The 22,551-nt window shown below is 43.2% G+C and overlaps 1 protein-coding gene across 3 annotated transcripts in view; it reads left to right on the top strand.

Annotated features, from left to right (window-relative positions):
• The window catches only part of Usp33 (ubiquitin specific peptidase 33), a 67,851-nt gene extending 45,300 nt beyond the window's left edge, over positions 1 to 22,551 (top strand). The window contains exons 12-24 of one of the 3 annotated variants that reach the window (XM_045137932.1): positions 610 to 722; positions 2,027 to 2,199; positions 2,315 to 2,385; positions 3,113 to 3,146; positions 4,814 to 4,859; positions 6,322 to 6,502; positions 9,488 to 9,614; positions 11,518 to 11,687; positions 12,898 to 12,979; positions 14,409 to 14,517; positions 17,898 to 18,000; positions 20,884 to 20,952; positions 21,397 to 22,551. In XM_045137932.1, the coding sequence (XP_044993867.1) occupies positions 610 to 722; positions 2,027 to 2,199; positions 2,315 to 2,385; positions 3,113 to 3,146; positions 4,814 to 4,859; positions 6,322 to 6,502; positions 9,488 to 9,614; positions 11,518 to 11,687; positions 12,898 to 12,979; positions 14,409 to 14,517; positions 17,898 to 18,000; positions 20,884 to 20,952; positions 21,397 to 21,554 (1,436 nt within the window). In that variant the 3' untranslated portion in view covers positions 21,555 to 22,551. Of the gene's footprint in view, positions 1 to 609; positions 723 to 2,026; positions 2,200 to 2,290; positions 2,386 to 3,112; positions 3,147 to 4,813; positions 4,860 to 6,321; positions 6,503 to 9,487; positions 9,615 to 11,517; positions 11,688 to 12,897; positions 12,980 to 14,408; positions 14,518 to 17,897; positions 18,001 to 20,883; positions 20,953 to 21,396 lie in introns of those variants that run through there. The other 2 variants (XM_045137931.1, XM_045137934.1) reach the window with 2 other exon arrangements.

The following is a 22,551-nucleotide window of genomic DNA, read 5'->3' as shown; positions in this document are numbered from 1 at the left end:
GTTGGAGAGCAACTGAAGAATCTTACACATGTGCATGCATGCACATGATCCCATACGTGTGTGAACACACACACACGTACAAAAAGGAATATAATATATATAATATAATATAAAAAAGGAAATAATTATTATTTATTTATTTATTTATTTATTTATTTATTTTGGTTTTTCGAGGTAGGGTCTCACTCTAGCCCAGGCTGACCTGGAATTCACTATGGAGCCTCAGGGTGGCCTCGAACTCAACGACAATCCTCCTACCTCTGCCTCCCGAGTGCTGGGATTAAAGGCGTGCGCCACCACGCCCGGCAGGAAATAATTATTTTTAAGTAGTTTTTATTTATTTATTTATTTACTTATTTGAGAGCAACAGACACAGAGAGAAAGACAGACAGAGGGAGAGAGAGAGAATGGGCGCACCAGGGCTTCCAGCCTCTGCAAACGAACTCCAGACGCGTGCGCCCCCTTGTGCATCTGGCTAACGTGGGACCTGGGGAACCGAGCCTTGAACCGGGGTCCTTAGGCTTCACAGGCAAGCACTTAACCGCTAAGCCATCTCTCCAGCCCAGGAAATAATTACTTTTAATGCTTATATTCATTTCTTAATTTTAGCTCAGTCTGCATCTCCGAAAAGAAAAAAGCAGCACAAGAAATACAGAAGTGTGATTTCTGACATCTTTGACGGCACGATCGTCAGTTCAGTGCAGTGTCTGACGTGCGATAGGGTGAGTACGCGGAGCTATCACAAGAGGAAGATGTCTGCTAAATGACGTCTTTCTAAAATCGGAAAAGGAATAAAGTCAAATTACTGCTTATTGCTACTACTGCTCTTCTTGGCATTTCTTTCATTCATGTCAGTTGTACTTGATTCAGGAAGGAGACTTGACTTTTCTGGAAGCAGTAGCAGTGTCTTTTTAAAGGATGGCTGTTGACACATCGTGGCCAGCCTACACTAGCGCGATACAGACTTCTTACCTGTTTTGATTACATACAAAGGTGAGAAGTTGCTCAGCAACAGGAATTACTAACACATGTGTATTCCTGCAAGGCTGATGAAATTAGTATGCCAGGAAAGTTGCTAATCACAAGCAAAGGGAAGTAAATGTATTTCTCACATGTGCTTCCTACTGGTGGCTTGTCAGTCTTATTGAGAGAAGGGCTGTGATCGTAAAGGTAATGTCACATTTGTAGATGATAACAAGGGGTTAAATTAGAGTCATCTTCAAGATTTGTTGAATTATACTTAAATCCTTCAAAGTCTCTTAGATTTTCTTTTCTTTTTTTTTTTTGTCTTTTTGTTTTCCTCAAAATAGGTCTTGCTGTAGCCCAGGCTGGCCTGGAATTCACTTTTTAGTCTCAGGCTGGTGTGTGCCCCTGTGCCAGGCAGATTTTCTTAATGGTTTTACTTTACAGCAATAATGAGTATGAAGTAATTTTTTTTTTTTTTTTTTTTTTGAGGTCGGGTCTTATTCTAGCTCAGGCTGACCTGGAATTCTCTATGTACTCTCAGGGTGGCCTTGAACTCATGGTGATCCTTCTACTTCTGCTTCCCAAGTGCTGGGATTTAAGGCGTGCACCACCATGCCCAGCAGTATGAAGTAATTTTTCAGAAATAAATGAGAACTAAGTTTTTTATTATTGCATTACAGTGTTAAATCACATGTAAGTAAATTGTCCTTAGATCATTTTAAAGAGGTTGATACCTGGGAATGTTTTTATTTGAAGTCATGGGCGGTGTGACCCTCTGGTCAAGGGCAGAGTGCATATGGTGGTGGTGCAGTCAGAGCGAGTCCCCTCAGATGTCCTAGGATCTTAGTTTGGAGGTGTGCTCCCTGAGAAACAATGCGTTCCTCAAGACATGTCCCCATTGTTAATTCTCTGAATAGTGTCAAGGTCCGTTGTAAAGGTAGTTTGTTTTTTGCTTTTGTTTCTGTTATTAGAGCTTGCTTTGATCTTTGGGAAAATATAACCTTGTAAATATCTGTGCTGGCTTATTTTCATGCCACTTTTAAACCAAAACCAATTTTAGGTGTCTGTAACCCTCGAGACCTTTCAAGATCTGTCCTTGCCGATTCCTGGCAAGGAAGACCTTGCTAAGCTGCACTCGTCCAGTCACCCGACTTCTATAGTGAAGGCAGGACCATGTGGCGAGGCCTATGCTCCGCAGGGGTGGATCGCCTTCTTCATGGAGTATGTGAAGAGGTACGGGGCGTTCGTGGTCACGTACTGCTGTCACCGCTCTGTCTGCTGTACAGACAGAACACTTGTTTTTCTTTCTGTAATGACGTTTCAGGTTTGTTGTCTCATGTGTCCCTAGCTGGTTTTGGGGTCCAGTAGTAACCTTGCAAGATTGTCTTGCTGCCTTCTTCGCCAGAGATGAACTAAAAGGTAAGAAACGCCATCTTCTTTGTGAGTGTTGTAGATGAACCTATCGCTGAGTGTCAGTGCAGCCGAGGGAGCGCCTGCTCAGGGCCGTAGTGCTGAATCCACATCAGTGGAGTCTCATGAAGGAGTCTATATAGATTCCCACAATGTCACATGATAGCCTTGAATCTGTTTTGGGATTCAAAGAGGGGAAAATAAACAAACTAATGGATTTAAGATGTATCTGGTGCTGGGTGTGGTGGATTATGCCCTTAAGGTAAGATTGCAGGGAGTTCAAAGCCAGTTTGGGCTGTAAAGTGAGACTCTACCTCAAAACACCCAAACAAACTGAAAATACATCTTTTTTTTTTTTTTTTTTTTTGGTTTTCCAAGGTAGGGTCTCACTCTAGCTCAGGCTGACCTGGAATTCACTATGTAGTCTCAGGGTGGCCTTGAACTCTTGGCAATCCTCCTACCTCTGCCTCCCGAGTGCTGGGATTAAAGGGGTGCACCACCATGCGTGCCTGAAACTATATCTTGAGCTGTCTTTGAAGTCCTCATTTATGCCAGTGAAGGGTTCTCCCTGTTCACCTGTCTAGTGACTAGATGAGATGAATGCTGCTTGAGTCACGGTGTCCCCTGTCTCCCAGTGCTGTGCGGTCAGCAGTGGGCCAGCTAAAGAATTGCAGAACCAAGAGAGAACAGTTTACTGCCTGTGTGAGGTGAATGACTAGAGCTGCTCTGTTTGCAGGTGACAACATGTACAGTTGTGAAAAATGCAAAAAGTGAGTGACCTTGGCTGTGCTTTTTATTTCATATTCCTATTTTTCTTGGTTACTTCAGCTGGGCACAAACAGTAGTAGTACAGAGATTGGCATTTTTTTTTTTAAACTTGTTTGGGGTAAATGGGCTAAATGTAAGAGGTTAAAAAACATACATTTTGAGACAGGAAATGAAAATGACTTTGCACTGTCTTCTACATTACTTGTTTAACAGACATGAAAGGGACAAATATGCTGTATTCAGAAAGTTTCAGTAACTTTGGTATTACTTGTTATTTTTTAAGGAGAATAAGACAGTGAAGCCTGGTTTTGTTTATATGTACCAACTCCCCTTTTCTTTCTTTCCTTTTTTTTGTTTTTTCCCCTTTGGTTTTTCTAGATAAGGTCTTTCTCTAGTTCAGGCTGACCTGGAATAATTCACTATGTAGTTCAGGTGGCCTTGAACTCTTGGTGATCCTCCTACCTCTCCCAAGGTGCTGGGATTAAAGGTGTGTGCCACCATTGCCTGGCCCAGCTCCCCTTTTCTTTTTATTTTGGGGGGGGTTTCGAGGTAGGGTCTCATTCTATAGTCCAGGCTGACCTGGAATTCACTGTGTAGTCTCAGGGTGGCCTTAAACTCATAGTGATCCTCCTACTTCTGCCTCCTGAGTGCTGGGACTAAAGGCGTGCACCTCCATGCCCGGCTCCAGCTCCCCTTTTCTGTTTTATAGTAATTTTAAAAATACCTTTGGGTAAGCCACACGTGGTGGCGCAAATGAACTCCAAATGCCTGTGCCACCTTGTGCATCTGGTTTACATGGGTACTGGGGAATTGAACCTGGGTCCTTTGGTTTTGCAGGTAAGCACTTTAACTGCTAAGCCATCTCGCCAGTCCATGTTCAAATTTAAAAAAAAAATTTTTTTTTTTGTTTTATTTATTTGAGAGCTACAGACAGAGAGAGAAAGAGGCAGAGAGAGAGAGAGAGAGAGAGAGAGAGAGGGAGAGGATGGGTGTGCCAGGGCCTCCAGCCACTGCAAACGAACTCCAGACGCGTGCGCCCCCTTGTGCATCTGGCTAATGTGGGTCCTGGAGAATCGAACCTCGAACCAGGGTCCTTAGGCTTCACAGGCAAGCGCTTAACCGCTAAGCCATTTCTCCAGCCCATGTTCAAATTTTTTATTGGAGCATTGCACAAACTCCCTACATTTTTAAGAATGGTATCTTGGGTTAACTTTATTTTTTTCACAATAAAGAACTACTGTTTCACTTATGGAGTATTTAGTGTGCAAATATGTGACTTAGCTCAACAAGGCACATGGCTACTCAGATAAGTTTTGTCTTGACTTTTTTTTTTTTTTTTTTGGTAGGGTCTTGCTCTAGCCCAGGGTAACCTGGAATTCACTATGTAGTATCGGGGTCTTTTTTTTTTTTGTTTTAATTTGTTTGAAGGGGAGGGCATACAGAGAGTGTACCAGGGCCTCTAGCCACTGCAAACCAATTCCAGATGCATGCGCCACCCTGTGCATCTGGCGTTATGTGGGTATTGGGGAATCAAACCTTGGTCCTTTGGTTTTGCAGGCATGTGCCTTAACCGCTAAGCCATCTTTCCAGCTCCTCTTTCTTGACATTTTCTAAAAGACTTGTGGCACAGTTAAATATATGGTAGTGATTTTTTCTTTTTTATCCTTAGGTTGAGGAATGGAGTGAAGTTTTGTAAAGTACAAAAGTTTCCTGAGGTATGAGCTTTATTTGAACTCATTGTTTTTAATTGAATGGGGTAAAGAATTGATGACTTATCAAAAATACCTTTATTCCTTTTTAAGATACCTGGTTAGATATCTGTACTCTACAACAGTGCAACATACTGAGTGTATAGTCAGACACTGTAGCAGACATAAACTAAAATTAGAGACACAAATAGTAGTGAATTTAGGAAGACGTATGCTTCCCATTTCCACATGGCTGTCAATTCTGGAGTCAGGTTGTAACTCAGGATTGATAATTAACCTTGATTCTCAAGCCCATACAAATACATGGGCTCTTTTATCTAGAATATAAAATCATATATTGTTTTAATTTTTTTATTAATTTATTAGAGACACACACAAATAGAGAGAGGGAGAGAAAGAATGGATGCACCAATCCAGCCACTATAAACGAATTCCAGACACATGTGCCGCCTTGTGCATCTGGCATATGTGGGTCCTGGGGAGTTGAACCTGGGTCTTAGGCTTCGCAGGCAAGTGCCTTAACTGCTAAGCCATCTCTCCGGCCCCAAATTAAATATTTTAACTTTTAAGTTTCCCTAAATTTTTTCTTAATTTTTAAAAAATATTTATTTATTTGCATATGTATGTGTGTGAATATGTCAGGGTCTCCTTGCCACTGTAAATGAATGCCAAACATAACACCATTTTTGTGTGTCTGGCTTTATCTGGACTCTGGGGAATTGAATCCCAGGTCAGCAGGCTTTGCGGGCATGCACCTTTATGGAACTATCTCCCCAGCTTGCGTTTTTTTTTTTTTTTTTTTTTTTAGATGTAAGCTCTCAGTCTGGCCCAGGCTGACCTGGAGCTCATTCTGTACTTCCAGGCTGGCCTCAAACTCACAGTGCTCCTACTACCTCTGCCTTTCACAATTTTTTTTTTTTTTTTTTCCGAGGTGGGGTCTCACTCTGGCCCAGGCTGACCTGGAATTCACTATGTTGTCTCAGGGTGGCTTCGAACTCATAGCAATCTTCCTACCTCTGCCTCCTGAGTGCTGGGATTAAAGTGGTAAACCACCACGCCTTAACACTTTTTTTTTTAACAATTTTTTTAACTTTGCCTTTTATTTATCTATTTTTATGGAAGGCATGACATTTATTTGAAGCTTACAAACTCAGGGGAAGTTTCATAATGACAGAAGAAGTTAGCCCCCTCTTACGGGACCAAGCAGAGAGAGAGAGAGAGAGAGAGAGAAAGAGCCACCACCAAAATGCAAGCACACTTAGGGGCTCCAGGCCAAGCTCAGGCTACCTTTGCCTTTTAAAGGCAAGCACCACCATGCCTGGCTCCCAGTCATATGATTTCATTTTGATTGAACACTTCAGCTTCTTGCATGTAGAACAGAAGTCTTACTGAACCAACTTTTACCATTTGGAATGCTTTCAGTCTTTTCTAATGACAAATTAGAATTTTGAATTTTATTCTCTTTTAGATTTTATGTATCCACCTTAAAAGATTCAGACATGAGCTGATGTTTTCCACCAAAATCTGCACACATGTTTCATTTCCACTGGAAGGCCTGGATCTCCAGCCATTTCTTGCTAAGGATAGTCCAGCTCAGATTGTGACATATGATCTTCTGTCAGTCATCTGTCACCACGGGACTGCAAGTAGTAAGTATAGAGGGTTGATATTTATTTTTTTTTGTGTTTTGTTTTTTTTGAGGTAGGGTCTCATTCTAGCCCAGGCTGACCTGGAATTCACTATGGAGTTAGAAAACATCTACCTTGGACTGGAGAGATGGCTTAGCAGTTAATGCTTTTGCCTGCAAAGCTGAAGGACCCAGGTAAGCCAGATGCACAAGGTGGCACATGTGTCTGGAGTTCATTTGCAGTGGCTGGAGGCCCTGGCACACTTATTCTCTCTCTCAAGTAAATAAAAATAAAATGTTAAAACAAAAGAAAACATATGATTTGCTTAAATATGACGTGATGGGGGTTGGAGAGATTGTTCAGTGGTTAAGGTACTTGCTTGCAAAGTCTAATAGCCTGGGTTCAATTTTCCAGTCCCCACATAAAGGAAGATGCACAGAATGGTGAATGTATCTGGAGTTTGTTTGCAGTGGCAGGAGGCCCTGGTGTGCCAATTCTCTCTCTCTTGTTCTTGCTCTCTTTCATAAAAAAATACACAAAAAATAGCTGGGCGTGGTGGCTCAGAACTTTAATCCCAGCACTCGGGAGGCAGAGGTAGGAGGATTGCCATGAGTTCGAAGCCACCCTGAGACTACATAATGAATTCCAGGTCATCCTGGGCCAGAGTGAGACCCTATCTTGAAAAATGAAAAAAAAAAAATGCTGGGTGTGGTGGGGCACACCTTTAATCCCAGCACTTGGGAGGCAGAGGTAGGAGGATTGCCATGAGTTCGAAGCCACCCTGAGACTACATAGTGAATTCCAGGTTAACAAAACCGCCAACAAAATCCAGCCCCCCAACCACACACATCAGGTGGGCTGGAGAGATGGCTCAGCAGTCAAGAACACTTCCTGTGTAACTATGAGGGCTAGAGGTACCTGAGACCTATGGAGTTAGATCCCTAACACCCAAGTGAACAGATGGGCACTGCCATGCACTTCTGTGACCACTGTCAAGAGGGGACCAGAGATGAGGACTCTGGAACAAAATGGCACTCTGCTCAAGGAAAAACAGGTGGACAATATATCGCTGGAGGGAACACCAGACTTCTTTGGCAAGTACGGGCTACTGCATTTGCACATACACATGCATGCACCACACACTCATACACAGGCCAAAGAAAAAAGGGCCAGGAACTCCCACTGCAGAACAGACCATCAGGCTCCTAATAGAAAGCGATTACAAATATGTAAGAGAGTGGTGGGTAGGGAGATGGCTCAGCAGTTAAAAGTGCTTACCCACCTTGCCCTCCGCGGTACGGTCTCACTCTAGCTCAGGCTGACCTGGAATTCACTCTGTAGTCTCAGGGTGGCCCTGAATTAGAGTGATCCTCCTACCTCTGCCTCCTGAGTGTTGGAATTAAAGGCGTGCGACACCACTCACAGCAAAAGGTGCTTTCTTGCAAAGCCTGTCAGCCCTGGTTTCATTGCTCAGTGTCTACATATAAAGCTAGATGCCCAAGGTGGTACATGTACCTGGAGTTTGTGGGCAAGAGACCTTGGAGAGCTCATACTGTTTTTCTACTTGCAAATAAATAGATGAAAATATTAAAAATTAAAAAAAGGAGAGTCTGGAGAGCTGGCTTTGGAAGTTAAGGCATTTGCTTACAAAACCTAATGGCCCAGGTTCGATTCCCAGTACCTGTGTAAAATCAGATGCATAGAAGTGGCACATGTATCTAGAGTTCATTTGTAGGGGATAAAGAGATGGCTTAGCAGATAAGGCGCCTGCCTGCAAAGTCTAAGGACCCAGGTTCAATTCTCCAGACTCCACGTAAACCAGATGCACAATGTGGAACATGCATCTGGAGTTTGGTTATAGTGGCTAGCGGCTGTGGCACACCCATTCTCTTTCTCTTTCTGCCTCTTTCCTTCTCTCTCAAATAAAATAAAAAATACTTAAAAAGTAGAGTTCATTTGTAGCAGCAAGAGTTCGAGGCTACCCTGAGACTACATAGTGAACTCCAGGTCAGCCTGAATTAGAGTGAGAACCTACCTCAAAAAACAAAAAAACAGCAACAAAAAACCCCCAAAATTTAAAATAAAAATAATCCCAGAAAGCTTAGAAATACATATGCTAGTTACTCTAACTGTATTGTTACATGTTGTATATGTATAGATATTGAACTGTTACCCACTATCCCACACATATGTACAGCTATCATGTGTTGTTACACAGTGTGTATGTGTGCATACTGAGTTGTCACCCACTAACCATACACATGTATGGCTAATTCATATTAGAGAACGCATGGCAGACAACTTGGGAACACTGAATGTTTTTCCTTTGCTGTGTCTCTTTTATAGTATGCTTTATAGTATGTTCAAGATTGCATTTTCTTTCTTTCTTTTTTAAATTTTTAATTTATTTATTTGAGAGTGACAGACAGAGAGGAAGATAGATAGAGGGAGAGAGAGAGAATGGGCGCGCCAGGGCTTCCAGCCTCTGCAAACGAACTCCAGACGCATGCGCCCCCTTGTGCATCTGGCTAACGTGGGACCTGGGGAACCGAGCCTCGAACCGGGGTCCTTAGGCTTCACAGGCAAGCGCTTAACCGCTAAGCCGTCTCTCCAGCCCAAGATTGCATTTTCTAATATGGGTGTGTTGGCATGCACTTTTAATATCAGCTCTTGGGAGGCTGAGGCAGGAGGATTGTGACTTTAAGGCCAGCCTGGACTACATAATGAGACCTTATCTCCAAACAAAAGCAGATTAACTTTTCTGTCCTTCATTTCCTCCAGTGGTGGTGCTGGGAATACACACTGAACACAAGATTTGTGGACCACAGTGTTTCTGCTGCTGTGCTGGGCACTGGGGCACAAAATGTTATCCTCTGTTGTTTTTATTTTATTTTATATTTATTTATTTGTTTGCTTGGGTTTTTGAAGTAGGGTCTCATTTTAGCCCAGGTAGAACTATGCAGTCTTGGGGTGGCCTTGAACTCACGGCTGTTCCTTTGAACACAGGTGGACATTACATCGCCTACTGCCGCAACAACCTGAATAACCTGTGGTATGAATTTGACGATCAGAGCGTCACAGAAGTGTCCGAGTCGACTGTACAGAGCGCTGAGGCTTATGTACTTTTCTACAGGTGAGGGGGGTACAGACAGCAAGCCACTTCTTCATAGTGAGGGGGCATCTCCCCCTCTGCAGTTACTAGTCTTCTCAGACCTTCACAGGATTTCTGAGTAAAGATTATATAGTGTTACTCTCATGAGAGTATCTTTGTTCAGAAAATGTTAATCTGGGCGAGGTGGTGCACACCTTTCATTAATCACAGCACTGGGAGAAACAGAGGTAGGATCACTGTGAGTTCAAGGCCACCCTTGAGACTACATAGTGAATTCCAGGTCAGCCTGAACTAGAGTAAGACCCTACTTTGAAAAACCAAAAAAAAAAAAAAAAAAAAAAAAAAAATTTATTTGAGAGAGTGACAGAGAAAAAGAGAGACAGAGAATGGATGCAACAGGGCCTCCAGCTGCTGGAAACTTCAGACTCATGTGCTACCTTGTGCATCTGGCTTATGTGGGTTCTGGAGAATTGAACCTAGGTCCTTTGGCTTTGCAGGCAAGTGCCTTAACTGCTAAGTCATCTCTCCAGCCTCATTTTTCTTTTTGAGACAGAGTGTAGCTCTAGCCCAGGCTAGCCTGGAATTCACTATGCAGTCTTAGGGTGGCCTTGAACTCACACAATCCTCCTACCTCTGCCTCCAAGAAAAATACAAATATTTCAAAAAGGAGGAAAAATGTCAAATAATTACAGAAAGGGCAAAAGTATATATTTTGTTTCAGAAAGACTTTTTTTTTTTCTTTTTCACGAGGTATTGTCTTACTCTGGCCCAGGCTGACCTGGAATTCACTATGTAGTCTCAGGGTGGCCTTGAACTCACGGTAGTCCTGGTAGTCCTTCTACCTCTGCCTCCCGAGTGCTGGGATTAAAGGCATGCACCACTATGCCTGGCAGAATGACTGGCTTAAATTTAAAAAAAAAATAAGCATTGACAGTTGGAATTCAGTACCAAATTTCTTCCTAAAATACCCAAGAAAGGAGGCATTACTATAAAATTATTTGCTTTAAAATTTAAATTTTTTGAGAAAGAGAGGGGCGGAGAGAGCGAGCTTTGGGTTTCCCCCTTTGGTTTTATTTTTTAAATGTTTTTAAAAATTCTTTATCTGATCGATGTGGTTCTGCTGTGCTCACTGTGGGCTGGGCCTAAGCTGCGCCAGGCCAGGCGAGGGACGGGACGGACATTCACGGCGAATGGAACCGCTCTTATCTTTCTGCCTGCGGGCCCCTGCTTCTCCTCCCTACCCACTGGGGGTGTGCGGAAGGCAGGGGTGCGGTACCCGACTTCGCCCAACCTCCCGCCCTGGCTGCGTGCGGCAGGCCCCTGATTTCGCCTGCGCTTGTGTCTCCGTGCGGCTGTCCCCGCTGCCGCGCCACACGCCCTCCTGAGCGCTGTGCGTGCTGCACCTTTGCCTTGGCCCTTTGTGGTGCTCCTGGAGGAAAAAAGAAAAATTCTTTATCTTTCAGTATTCTGTAAAAGAAAATGTTAGCAGCCAGGTGTGGCGGTGGTGCATGCCTTTAATTCCAGTACTCCAGAGGCAGAGGTAGGAGGACTGCCCTGAGTTCAAGGTCACTCTGAGACTACATAGTGAATTTCAGGTTAGCTTGGGCTAGAGTGAGAGCCTACATGAGAAAAAAAAGAAAAAAAAATAGAAAATTTGAGCTGCTGAAACAGGAGCCAGGAACACAGATGAGCCTTGATCTCACTAACAGCATGTGAATGCTACCATGTGCTGGTGGGTCAGGCATGTCCAGAGTGAAGAAGGCTCAGTACTACCCCAGGGTGATGTACAGAGGGTTGAGGTGGTACAAAGTCTCTCTCTTGAGGTCCTGGAGGCCTGTTAAGATCCGCTGTGTTTGCCTTCAGTCTAGCCTGCTTCCATTGTCATAACAACACACTGAATTTAACTAGTCCTTGCTCTCAACAGGAAGAGCAGTGAAGAGGCACAGAGAGAGAGGCGAAGGATATCAAATTTGCTGAACATAATGGAACCCAGCCTTCTTCAGTTTTATATTTCTCGACAGTGGTTGAATAAATTTAAGACCTTTGCTGAGCCTGGCCCTATTTCAAACAATGACTTTCTCTGCATTCATGGAGGTAAGAAATCATGTTCAGAAGTGGTCATCGAGGGTTGCTGTTAGTTCAGGAATTAGGGAAGAGCCAAGAGCCAGTGCAGTGGAAGGCGTGCGATTGTGACTTCAGATGCTGCTTGCTGGACGCCCTGCCTGTGCTAGAGGCAGGTAGACGGGCAGGGCCGTGCCCTGTGCTGAGAGGCTTCGGCTTGCGAGGCCACGCACGCGTGGAAGGTGACCGCAGTGGCCACCCATATCTGCTACTTGCTCTCTGTCTCTGAGAACAGCTGGCTTTTTCAGGTATGGAAATGTATTAAGATATAACAAGAAAGCTTCATATTATTGTTAACTGTAACTTCAGCCTTTGAGATTGACTGACTGTTAGTACTGGTTCATACAGTGATAATTAGGACCTTTGTGAGGGCTCTTTGATTGGCCTTTGTGGTTGGACACTTGATATTTCTGTTAATTACTTCTGTGGGAAGGCATGGGGTAATAATATCCTGTAGGATGTAGAAACCTAACCCTAAACAAATTCTCCCAGGTCTATCGATGCAGTTTACTGGTAGAGGACATGCTTTGTCTGTACGTGGCTCTAATTTCAGTCCCCAGTGCCTTCAAAATAAATACACCATATTCTTAGTGTGAATTCCAAGGTGTATGTGTTCATCTTTAGGAAGCCGTTACCAGAAGTGACGTTTACTTAGCTTTTTTGGAGGAGAAATTGACGACTAGTTGTTGAAAGTGAGACATGGTGGTGTAATCATAGAATCTCAGTGCTTGGGAAAAGGAGCAGGAGTGCTGTGAGTTGGAAGACAGCCAGGTCTGCAGAATGAGGCTCTCTCTATAAAAAGATTGGTTAGTTATTACTAAAAATGAGTTTATGGGGGGCTGGATATATAGTTCAGTGATTTGAGGTGCTTGCTAGCCAAGCGTGCCCATCTAGGTTCAATTCCTCAGCATCTATGGAAAGCGGGGTGCAAAGTGGTATGTGCATCTGGTATGTTTGCAGAGGCACACATGCACACATACATACACACACAAGCTAAAATGCATAAATGACTTTTAAAAGATGACTTTATGGGCTAGGGATGTAGCTGATATGGAGTGCTTGCCTAGAAATGTAGGCAAAGCTTCTGGGTTCCACGCCTAGCATTGCAGAAGTTAACCTTTGATAGTAATAACAAGAAGTTAAACAGTGAAAAATGAAGCTGATCTTTTAAAAAATTTTTTAGGTGTTCCTCCACGAAAAGCCAGTTACATTGAAGACTTGGTTTTGATGCTGCCTCAGAACATTTGGGATAACCTATATAGCAGGTTTGTTTGCAAAGTCAGACAATAGGCATTATGAAAACCAGTTAAAAATAAAGGAGTGTTGGATTATGTTACAGATAGTCTGTGTTTAAGGTATTTGCATAGACTGTTCCTTTTCTTTCATTTGTTCAGAAATATGACTAGGGGAGGATTGCTGTGACTTCAAGACCACCCTGAGACTACATAGTCAATTCTAGGTCAGGCTGGGTTATAGAAAGACCCTACTTTGAAAACCAAAACAAAAAAATAAAAAAGAGAGTAGGAAGACTTACTTTGTAGCTATTGGGGTCCTGATCTAGGTAATTCTAACTTCTGTGTTAAGATTTTCTATAAGATATACTGTTCAACTTAATACCTATTTAAAAGACATTACATATTCTGAACACTCAAATTTTACATAGATGTATACTCTTAAAAATTCAGTATTCATAGTCCTAAATCTTAAAAAGTTTTTTGTTTTTTGTTTTGTTTTTGAGGTAGGGTCTTGCTCTAGCACAGGCTGACCTGGAATCTTGTAATTAACTATATAGTCTCAGGCTGGCCTTGAACTCACAGTGATCCTCCTACCTCTGCCTCCAAAGTGCTGGGATTAAAGGTGTAGCCACCATGCCCAGCTTAGAAATAATTTTCTTTTTTTTTTTTTGTTATTTTTTTAAATTTATTTATTTATTTGAGAGCGACAGACACAGAGAGAAAGACAGATAGAGGGAGAGAGAGAATGGGCGCGCCAGGGCTTCCAGCCTCTGCAAACGAACTCCAGACACGTGCGCCCCCTTGTGCATCTGGCTAACGTGGGACCTGGGGAACCGAGCCTCGAACCGGGGTCCTTAGGCTTCACAGGCAAGCGCTTAACCGCTAAGCCATCTCTCCAGCCCAATAATTTTCTTTTTTGAGGTAGGGTCTCACGCTAGCCCAGGCTGATCTGGAATTCACTATGGAGTCTCAGGTTAGCCTTGAACTCACGGCATTCCTCCTACCTATGCTTCCCGAGTGCTAGGATTAAAGGCGTGCACCACCATGCCCGGCTAGGAATACATTTTTAATGTGACTAAGCAAAACATAGTTAGTGGAAAATAACAGTATAAAATGGTGAAAAATAAAAGTCAAAACTTCAAGATTTAGCCAGGCATGGTGGCACATGCCTTTAATTCCAGCACTTAGGAGGCAGAGGTAGGAGGACCACTGTGAGTTCAAGGCCAGCCTGAGACTATATAGTGAATTCCAAGATTCTAGGTCAGCCTGGACCAGAGTGAGACCCTACCACAAAAAACAAACAAACAAATTCTAGCCTAGCATGCGCCACCACACCCGGCAGATGATTTATTCTTAACTAAGGATTTAAATACTGATTAAAAAGTCAGAAATAGGATCCTAAAGCACTGGATTTCTCTGGGAGTATCATGATTTTAGTCTTAAATTCTTCATGTTTTAGGTATGGAGGAGGCCCAGCTGTCAACCATCTGTACATTTGTCATACTTGTCAAATTGAGGCAGAGAAAATTGAAAAAAGAAGAAAAACGGAATTGGAAATTTTTATTCGGGTAAAAAAACAATGCTTTTGAAATTGTACATGATGTAAAGTACAGATAAGATATAAAGTGCAGATAATATGTAAGGTGTGGATAAAGATATACGATGCAGCTAGATGTATAGGTTAAAATGTGATATGCCTGGATATAAAGTTTGGATAAAGATGGGAGAGGCAGCTAGATGTATAGGTGAAAATGTGACGTGCACGGATATGAAGCATGGACAGAGATGCGAGATGCAGCTATATGTATAGGTGAAAATGTGACGTGCACAGATATGAAGTATGGACAGAGATGGAAGACGCAAATAGAGATGTAAGGTACAGGTAAAGAGAGATATAAATTGTACATCTCATAGTGCTTATATAAGACCTGGATAATAGGAGGGAAAAATTATGACATCAAAATAGAAGAGAGGGCTGTAGCCCAGGCTGACCTGGAATTCACTCACTATGTAGTTTCATGGTGGCCTTGAACTCACGGTGATCCTCCTACCTCTGCCTCCCAAGTGCTGGGATTAAAGGTGTGCAACCACTGTGCCTAGCCCCAAACTTTAGATTTTTAGTTAATAGAACTGGATGTGGTGGCTTACATCTGATTATTACAAGTTTGAAGCCAGCCTGGTCTACATAGCAACTTCTAGGCCAGGCAGGGCTACAAAGTGTAAGATCGTATCTATCTTAATAATAATAATGCTTAAACTAGCAACAAGAACACATGGTTGGGGAGATGGCTCAGTGGGTAAAGTGCTTGTTATGCGGGAACGAGGCTGAGTGCAGATCTCCAGCGTCCACACACAAGTCAGGCCAGGCCACGTAGCACATGCTTGTAAGTTCAGTGTAGGGGAGGTAAGCAGGAGGGTCCCCTAGGGCCAAACCACAAGCTTTAGGTTAATGGAGAGACCCTGACTGAAAAATTAAGATGGAAGCCAGGCGTGGGGGCACATCCCTTTAGTCTCAGCACTTGGGAGACAGAGGTAGGTAGATCACTGTGAGTTCAAGGCCACTCTGAGACTACACAGTGATGGTCAGCCTGGGCTAGAGTGAGATCTTACCTCAAAATACAAAAAGCAAAACAAAACAAAAAGGCTGGGCATGGTGGCATACACCTTTAATCCCAGCACTTGGGTGGGAGGCAGAGTGTTGCAGTCCGGTTCGCATTGCTGGTAGAAATCACCCAACAAAGAGCAGCTTCTGGGAAAAAGAGATTTATTTTGGCTTACAGGCTCGAGGGGAAGCTCCACGATGGCAGGGGAAAACGATGGCATGAGCAGAGGGTGGACTTCACCCCCTGGCCAACAGAAGGTGGACCACAGCAACAGGAGGGTGTGCCAAACACTGGCATGGGGAAACTGGCTATAAAGCCCATAAGCCCGCCCCCAACAATACACTCCCTCCAGGAGGCATTAATTCCCAAATATACATCAGCTGGGAACCTAGCATTCAGAACACCTAAGTTTATGGGGGACACCTGAATCAAACCACCACATTCTGCCCCTGGCCCCCATAAACTGATATCCATACATGATGTAAAATACAATGCATTCAGTCTGACTTTAAAAGTCCCCATAGTTTTTATCAATTCCAATGATGTTCATACATCCCCATAGTTCAAGATCTTTTAACTGAGCCATAATACCAAAAAATAACCTCAAAAAACCCATAATAACACAGAATAAATATTCACACTGCAAAAGATGGCATTGGGCATAGCAAAGAAACATTCAACTAATACAAGATTTAAAGAACTGGAACAAACAAACTCTATAGCTTCAAGTCTAGCAACTCTAGCCAGTGACAAATCTTCAAGTCCAATAATTCTAACCAGCAACAAGTCTCTGGCATTCCAATTCCGCCCCTCCAGCTAGGCTACTCACAGTCCTGGGAACTTCATCGGGGCCAGCAGCTCCTTGGCAGCCATCTCATGGTCCCGGCATCTCCACTGGGTCTCCACTGCAAGCCACAGTTCATCCTCACGGCCCCATGGGGTCTCTATGCAGGCAACCAGCAAACCTGCTTCACACTGCCCATGGCCATTTCCAAAACACAAGACCGTGTTGCAAACTCAATGACCCTCTTTCCAGCATTTCTTCTCCACTATACCAGGTAGGGTGCCAATTTGTTAATCCAGGGGGGAATAAAGCAGACTTTGAAGAACAGGACACCCCTTGAGCACTCAGGCCCCTTCAAAAGAGTCTACATTCTTCTTCTTGCCCCAGCGCAGGTCAGCTAGCCCAGTCTCATAGGTTGTAATCTCTCAGTTGCAGCTGAACAGGCAACAGTTCACCCAAAGATTTTTCTTTCTGTGCCATATCCCTCTGCACACACCAGTTCATTTCTACGCAAAGCAACCCTGCACAACTTCTCAGGACACGGGCATAAGAGCAAGCTTCTCACACAGACTGCTAGGCCAGTCCAGGCAAAGCTCTTTCTCACCCTCATAAGCCAAACCTCACAGTCCATAGTTCTGCCTTCAGGGCTTGCAGCTCAGACCAGAATAGTCCATCAAGCTGTACTTACAGCACTGCAAGGCATCTCTCAGGCCAAAGTTTCAAATCCTTCCACATTCCTCTTGAAAATCAGCTCCAAAAGGCCAAAGCCACACAGTCAGGTGTCTAGCAGCAATCCCACTCCTCGGTACCACTTTACTGTTGCAGTCCGGTTCGCATTGCTGGTAGAAATCACCCAACAAAGAGCAGCTTCTGGGAAAAAGAGATTTATTTTGGCTTACAGGCTCGAGGGGAAGCTCCACGATGGCAGGGGAAAACGATGGCATGAGCAGAGGGTGGACTTCACCCCCTGGCCAACAGAAGGTGGACCACAGCAACAGGAGGGTGTGCCAAACACTGGCATGGGGAAACTGGCTATAAAGCCCATAAGCCCGCCCCCAACAATACACTCCCTCCAGGAGGCATTAATTCCCAAATATCCATCAGCTGGGAACCTAGCATTCAGAACACCTAAGTTTATGGGGGACACCTGAATCAAACCACCACACAGAGGTAGGAGGATTGCCATGAGTTCATGACTAGAGTGAATTCCAGGTCAGCCTGAGCTAGAGTGAGACCCTACCTCGACAAACAAAACCCCACAAAAACTACAACAAAAACAACTTGAAAGATATTTAACGTATGAAGTGCTTACTGAAGCCCTGTGTAGATGGCAGCCCACACCCTCCTAGCTGTTCATGCTCCTTTGTGCATACTCACAGGCTGAGACACAACTTAGAGCTGCTTATCAGCAGGTGATCGCCACACAGCCCAGTGCTAAGACCACGAAAGCATTGGTGTGTGCCTTAGCCGCACCACGTGTGTTTGAGCACTTGGCTTACTGGATGCTGAGGGAGGGGACTGTCTTGTTCTAGCAAGGTCTGATTCTTCCCTCCCTCTCCAGCTCAACAGGGCGTTTCAGGAAGAGGACTCTCCAGCTACCTTCTACTGTATCAGCATGCAGTGGTTTAGAGAGTGGGAGAGCTTCGTGAAGGGTAAAGACGGAGGTGAGTGGTTAGGGGCAGATGAGGGCTTCTTGTGTCTGTACTTTCGGTTACACCAGTGATCAACAAGGCCCTGCCCTCCAACAGCTTATGTTCTAGTGCTTATAAACTTAGGAGTTATAGCATAATCACACTGAACATAAAAAAAATTCTTATCTTTTTTTGTCTCTGAAGTTAGTATTGAAAAATTTAAAATAATCACAGCAACAAGGTAATTATGGTTCATTGTATACAGTGGAACACAATATGGACTTAAAACTATGATGATACTGATAACTTGAAAAGATTATTTTGAGAAAGGACTGCAACATAGCATACACAGTTTGAACCTCTTTGTTTTTGCAAATTTATATTTTAAGTTAGTTTACAAAGTAATAGGTTTGCATTATGGTATTGTCATACTTATGTCATACTCTTCTTAATCATTCCCCTTACCTAATATCTTTCCCCATTCTGTTTTGTTAAAAACATATTTATTTGCAGGGGGTAGAGAGAGAGGAGGGGGTATATATGAATGAGGACCGAGGCACTAGGGCCCCTTAGCATTGCAAAAGAACTCCAGATGCATTTTTGTGCATCTGGCTTTATGTTGGGTACAGGGAATCAAGCTCAGGCTGTCAGGCTTTGCAAGTAAGTGCCTTTAGCCACCAAGCCCTCTCTCCAAACTCCAGACACACGTGCCACTCTGCATCTGGCTTTACGTGTGTTCTGGGTTATCATACCCACGTCATTAGGCTTTGCAGGCAAGCACCCTAACCACTGAACCATCTCCCCAGCCCTTTTTGTGTTGTTGTTTTTTTTTTCCTCGAGGTAGGGTCTCACTCTAGCTTGGGCTGACCTGGAATTCACTCTGTAGTCTCAGGGTGGCCTCGAACACATGATGATCCTCCTACCTCTGCCTCCCTAGTGCTGGGATTAAAGGTGTGCACCACCACGCCCGGCTCCTTTTTTTTTTTTTTTTTTTTTGAGGTAGGGTCTTTCTCTAGCCCAGGCTAACCTGGAATCCACTATGTAGTCTCAACCTGGCCTCGAACTCACAATGATCCCCTTACCTTGGCTTCTCAGGTCCTGGGATTAAAGTCAAATACCACCACAACCTGCTAAAATATATTTATTTGTAAGCTGACTGGGATAGAAGAGACAGTCAGAATGTGCAGCCCAGAGCCTCTAGCAGCTACAAACAAACTCCAGAAACATGTGCTACTTTGTGCATCTGGCTTTATGTGGGTACTGGGGACTTGAACCTGGGTTCTTCAGCCATTCTTCAGCCTTTTTTTTTTTTTTTCTTCTCTTTCTGAACTAGTGTTTCATTCCTAGCCCAGGCTGACCTGGCATTTACTATGTAGTTTCAGGGTGGCCTCGAACTCACGGTGATCCTCCTACTTCTGCCTCCCAAGTGCAGGGATTAAAGGCGTGTGCCACTACACCTGGCTCTTGGTTGTTTGAGGTACTGTTTTATAGCCCAGGTTAACCTGCAACTCACTTTGTAGCCCCAGACTGGCCTCAAAGCCAAGGTGATTCTCTGATGTAGTTCCAACTGCTGGTACTAAAGGTGTGTGCCACTATTCCTGGAAAAATACGTATTTTAAAATTTCACTACACGCCGGGCGTGGTGGCGCACGCCTTTAATCCCAGCACTCAGGAGGCAGAGGTAGGAGGATCACCGTGAGTTCGAGGCCACCCTGAGACTCCATAGTGAATTCCAGGTCAGCCTGGGCTAGAGTGAAACCCTACCTCGAAAAACCAAAAAAAAAAAAAAAAAAAAATTTCACTGCATGTTTTTAAAGTAACTTTTTTCTTTTTGGTTTTTTAAGGTAGGGTCTCACTCTGGCTCAGGCTGACCTGAAATTCACTCTGTAGTCTCAGGGTGGCCTCGAACTCTCGGGATCCTCCTACCTCTGCCTCCTGAGTGCTGGGATTAAAGGCGTGTGCCACCACGCCCAGCTAAAATAACTTTTTTGAATTATAAAAGAATTGTTCTTACAGTATCAAAAGAACATTTTGGTCTGTAATCTCTAAATGGAAGGTTAAGAGGTCACTTCTGTTAGATTTGATGATTCTGAGAGTGCCTCTCTCAACTTCTTTCCTGGTTCTATTTTGGCACAGTAAGACCCACCAAGGAAAACTTAGGAGAGGACATTAAAAGTAACCTAATAGGGCTGGAGAGATGGCCAAGCAGTTAAAGGAGCTGACTTGCAAAGCCTGACAGCCTGGGTTGTTTTCCCATACCCACATAAAGTCAGGTGCACAAAGAAGCCCATGTATTTGGAGTTTGTCTTGTAGACAGGCCTTGGTGTGCCCATATTCACTTTCTCTCTCTCAAATAAATAAATAAAAATATTAAAAAAAAATTTAAACTAGTAATATGGCTTAAAAATGACCAGTTTGATTATGTTTGTAGTTCTCAATTATTTCAGATACAAAATCTTGCTGTTGTTCATTTGTTTGAAAAGTTTGAGTTTCTGATTTTTTTTTTTATTTTTATTTTTTGGCTTTTCGAGGTAGGGTCTCACTCTGGTCCAGGCTGACCTGGAATTATCTATATAGTCTCAGGGTGGCCTCGAACTCTCAGCAATCCTCCTACCTCTGCCTACAGAGTGCTGGGATTAAAGATGTGTGCCACCATGCCCGGCTTTGTTTATTTTTATTTTATTTGAGAGCAACAGAAGGAGGCAGAGAGAGAGAGAGAGAGAGAGGAAAGGAGGGAGGGAGAGAATGGGCATGCCAGGGCCTCCAGCCACAGCAAACAAACTCCAGACGCATGTGCCCCCTTGTGCATCTGGCTTATGGGGGTCCTGGGGAATCAAGCCTCAAACCGGACAAGTGCTTAACCGCTAAGCCGTCTCTCCAGCCCAAGTTTCTGATTCGTTATTCCCTTTGACTTAGATCCTCCGGGTCCTATTGACAACACTAAAATTGCCATCACTAAATGTGGCACTGTGATGCTCAGGCAAGGTAAGTTTGATGTAAATGTACTTTGTTTTTTCCTGAGATGATGCCATTTAAGTGTTGGGATTATAAGCATATGCTGTCTTGCCTGGCCTTGGTTAATAATAAAAGCCTTTCTGTTTAGTGATTTCTCATTGGAAGGAATATATAATCCTCATCCACTTTAAGAGTGGAATTCAGGCTGGGAGTAGGACCAGCAGTGAGAGGAAAGCAACATGTGCTTAGTTTTTATCTGGGGAAAGGTTTTAGCTGCTGGCAGAAAGCAGGAGAAAGCATCTCTGACTTCTAAATGTAGACTGTCCATTACTGCCTGTGACAGACAGCTAATAATCTGTGTTTCAGCCTTCAGTTATCCCCAAAGGGCTCATGCTGGTGGGTACACTATACAAACTGCCAACCTGAATGTCTGGGTTTGTAAAACTCACTCTTTCTACATACACACAATTTTAGGAGCAGACTCTGGTCAGATTTCTGAAGAAACATGGAATTTTCTGCAGGCTATATACGGTGGAGGGCCTGAAGTTATCCTGCGCCCTCCAGTTGTTCATGTTGATCCTGACGTACTACAAGCAGAAGAGAAAATTGAAGTAGAAACGCGATCTTTGTAACTTTGAGGATATAGAGAGCTCGAAGGAGAAAGTATTTTCACTTCCTATGACAGACACACATTCAGAAACATTCCTTAAAGCATGTTATTTTCTTGGTTTTCATCTTTACTTGGGTTTATTCCTTGTTATTGGGCATTATGGAAAATATGTAAACATGTCTTATATATTATGGACGGGCATATTTAATGCTAACTTACCACAATCTTTTAGGGTAACACGTTTGAAAAAGAAGGGACAAGTTTAACCAGCTGGAAATCCAGGTTGTCAATCTTTATACCACATGCAGATCCGTAATTCCCTTTGTAGTGCTGTACATACTTTCTGCTTTGAAAACTTTTTCATTACCCTAAGCCAACATAACTGATGAGTCTTTTTAGTTCTGCAAAATCTAATTTAACTGTATAGTTTTGACATGCCTTTGCATAAGGAGTCTATTTTAAATTGAGAGTAAGGGTCAGAAACGTGTTAATTTCCTAAAGCTCAGGAAACATTAGTGTTTTTCTTCATTTGCACTGCAGCATATGAACTAGCATATGAAAACTGACAGAATGTCTGTTTTGAATGTATCAGGATGTGTATTTAGTTTGAGTGGTATTTGTCCCAGATACCAGTAAGTTATTGCCGCTTATAATGTAAAACGTTTAATTCTATAACCCCAAATATTCATTGAAATCAGTAACTAAAAGCCTTAGAGTTAGTTTTAGACCACTTTTTATTTTGAAGAGCATGTAGAGTGGAATGTGTCAATGCAATTGTCAATAAAGCTGAAAGCACTTACTAAATGATTTTTAATGAAATGCATAAATCTTTTTAACTATAGTATGCACTACTGTTTGCTCGATTATGTAATGGCAAAGTTTTAACTATATTCCAGTTATAAACACATACTGAATTACTTTGAGGATACCGAATAGCATTGATAATAGCTTTCAGTTTGGGGCAGCTGTACCATAAAGCAATGTTAAAATTAGTTCAATAAAAATGATTTAAAAATGTA

This window comes from Jaculus jaculus, chromosome 19, assembly GCF_020740685.1.
Source record: "Jaculus jaculus isolate mJacJac1 chromosome 19, mJacJac1.mat.Y.cur, whole genome shotgun sequence".
Lineage (NCBI taxonomy): Eukaryota > Metazoa > Chordata > Mammalia > Rodentia > Dipodidae > Jaculus > Jaculus jaculus.
The sequence above is the reverse complement of the archived record's forward strand: the minus strand, read 5'-3'. Positions and strand labels throughout refer to the sequence as shown.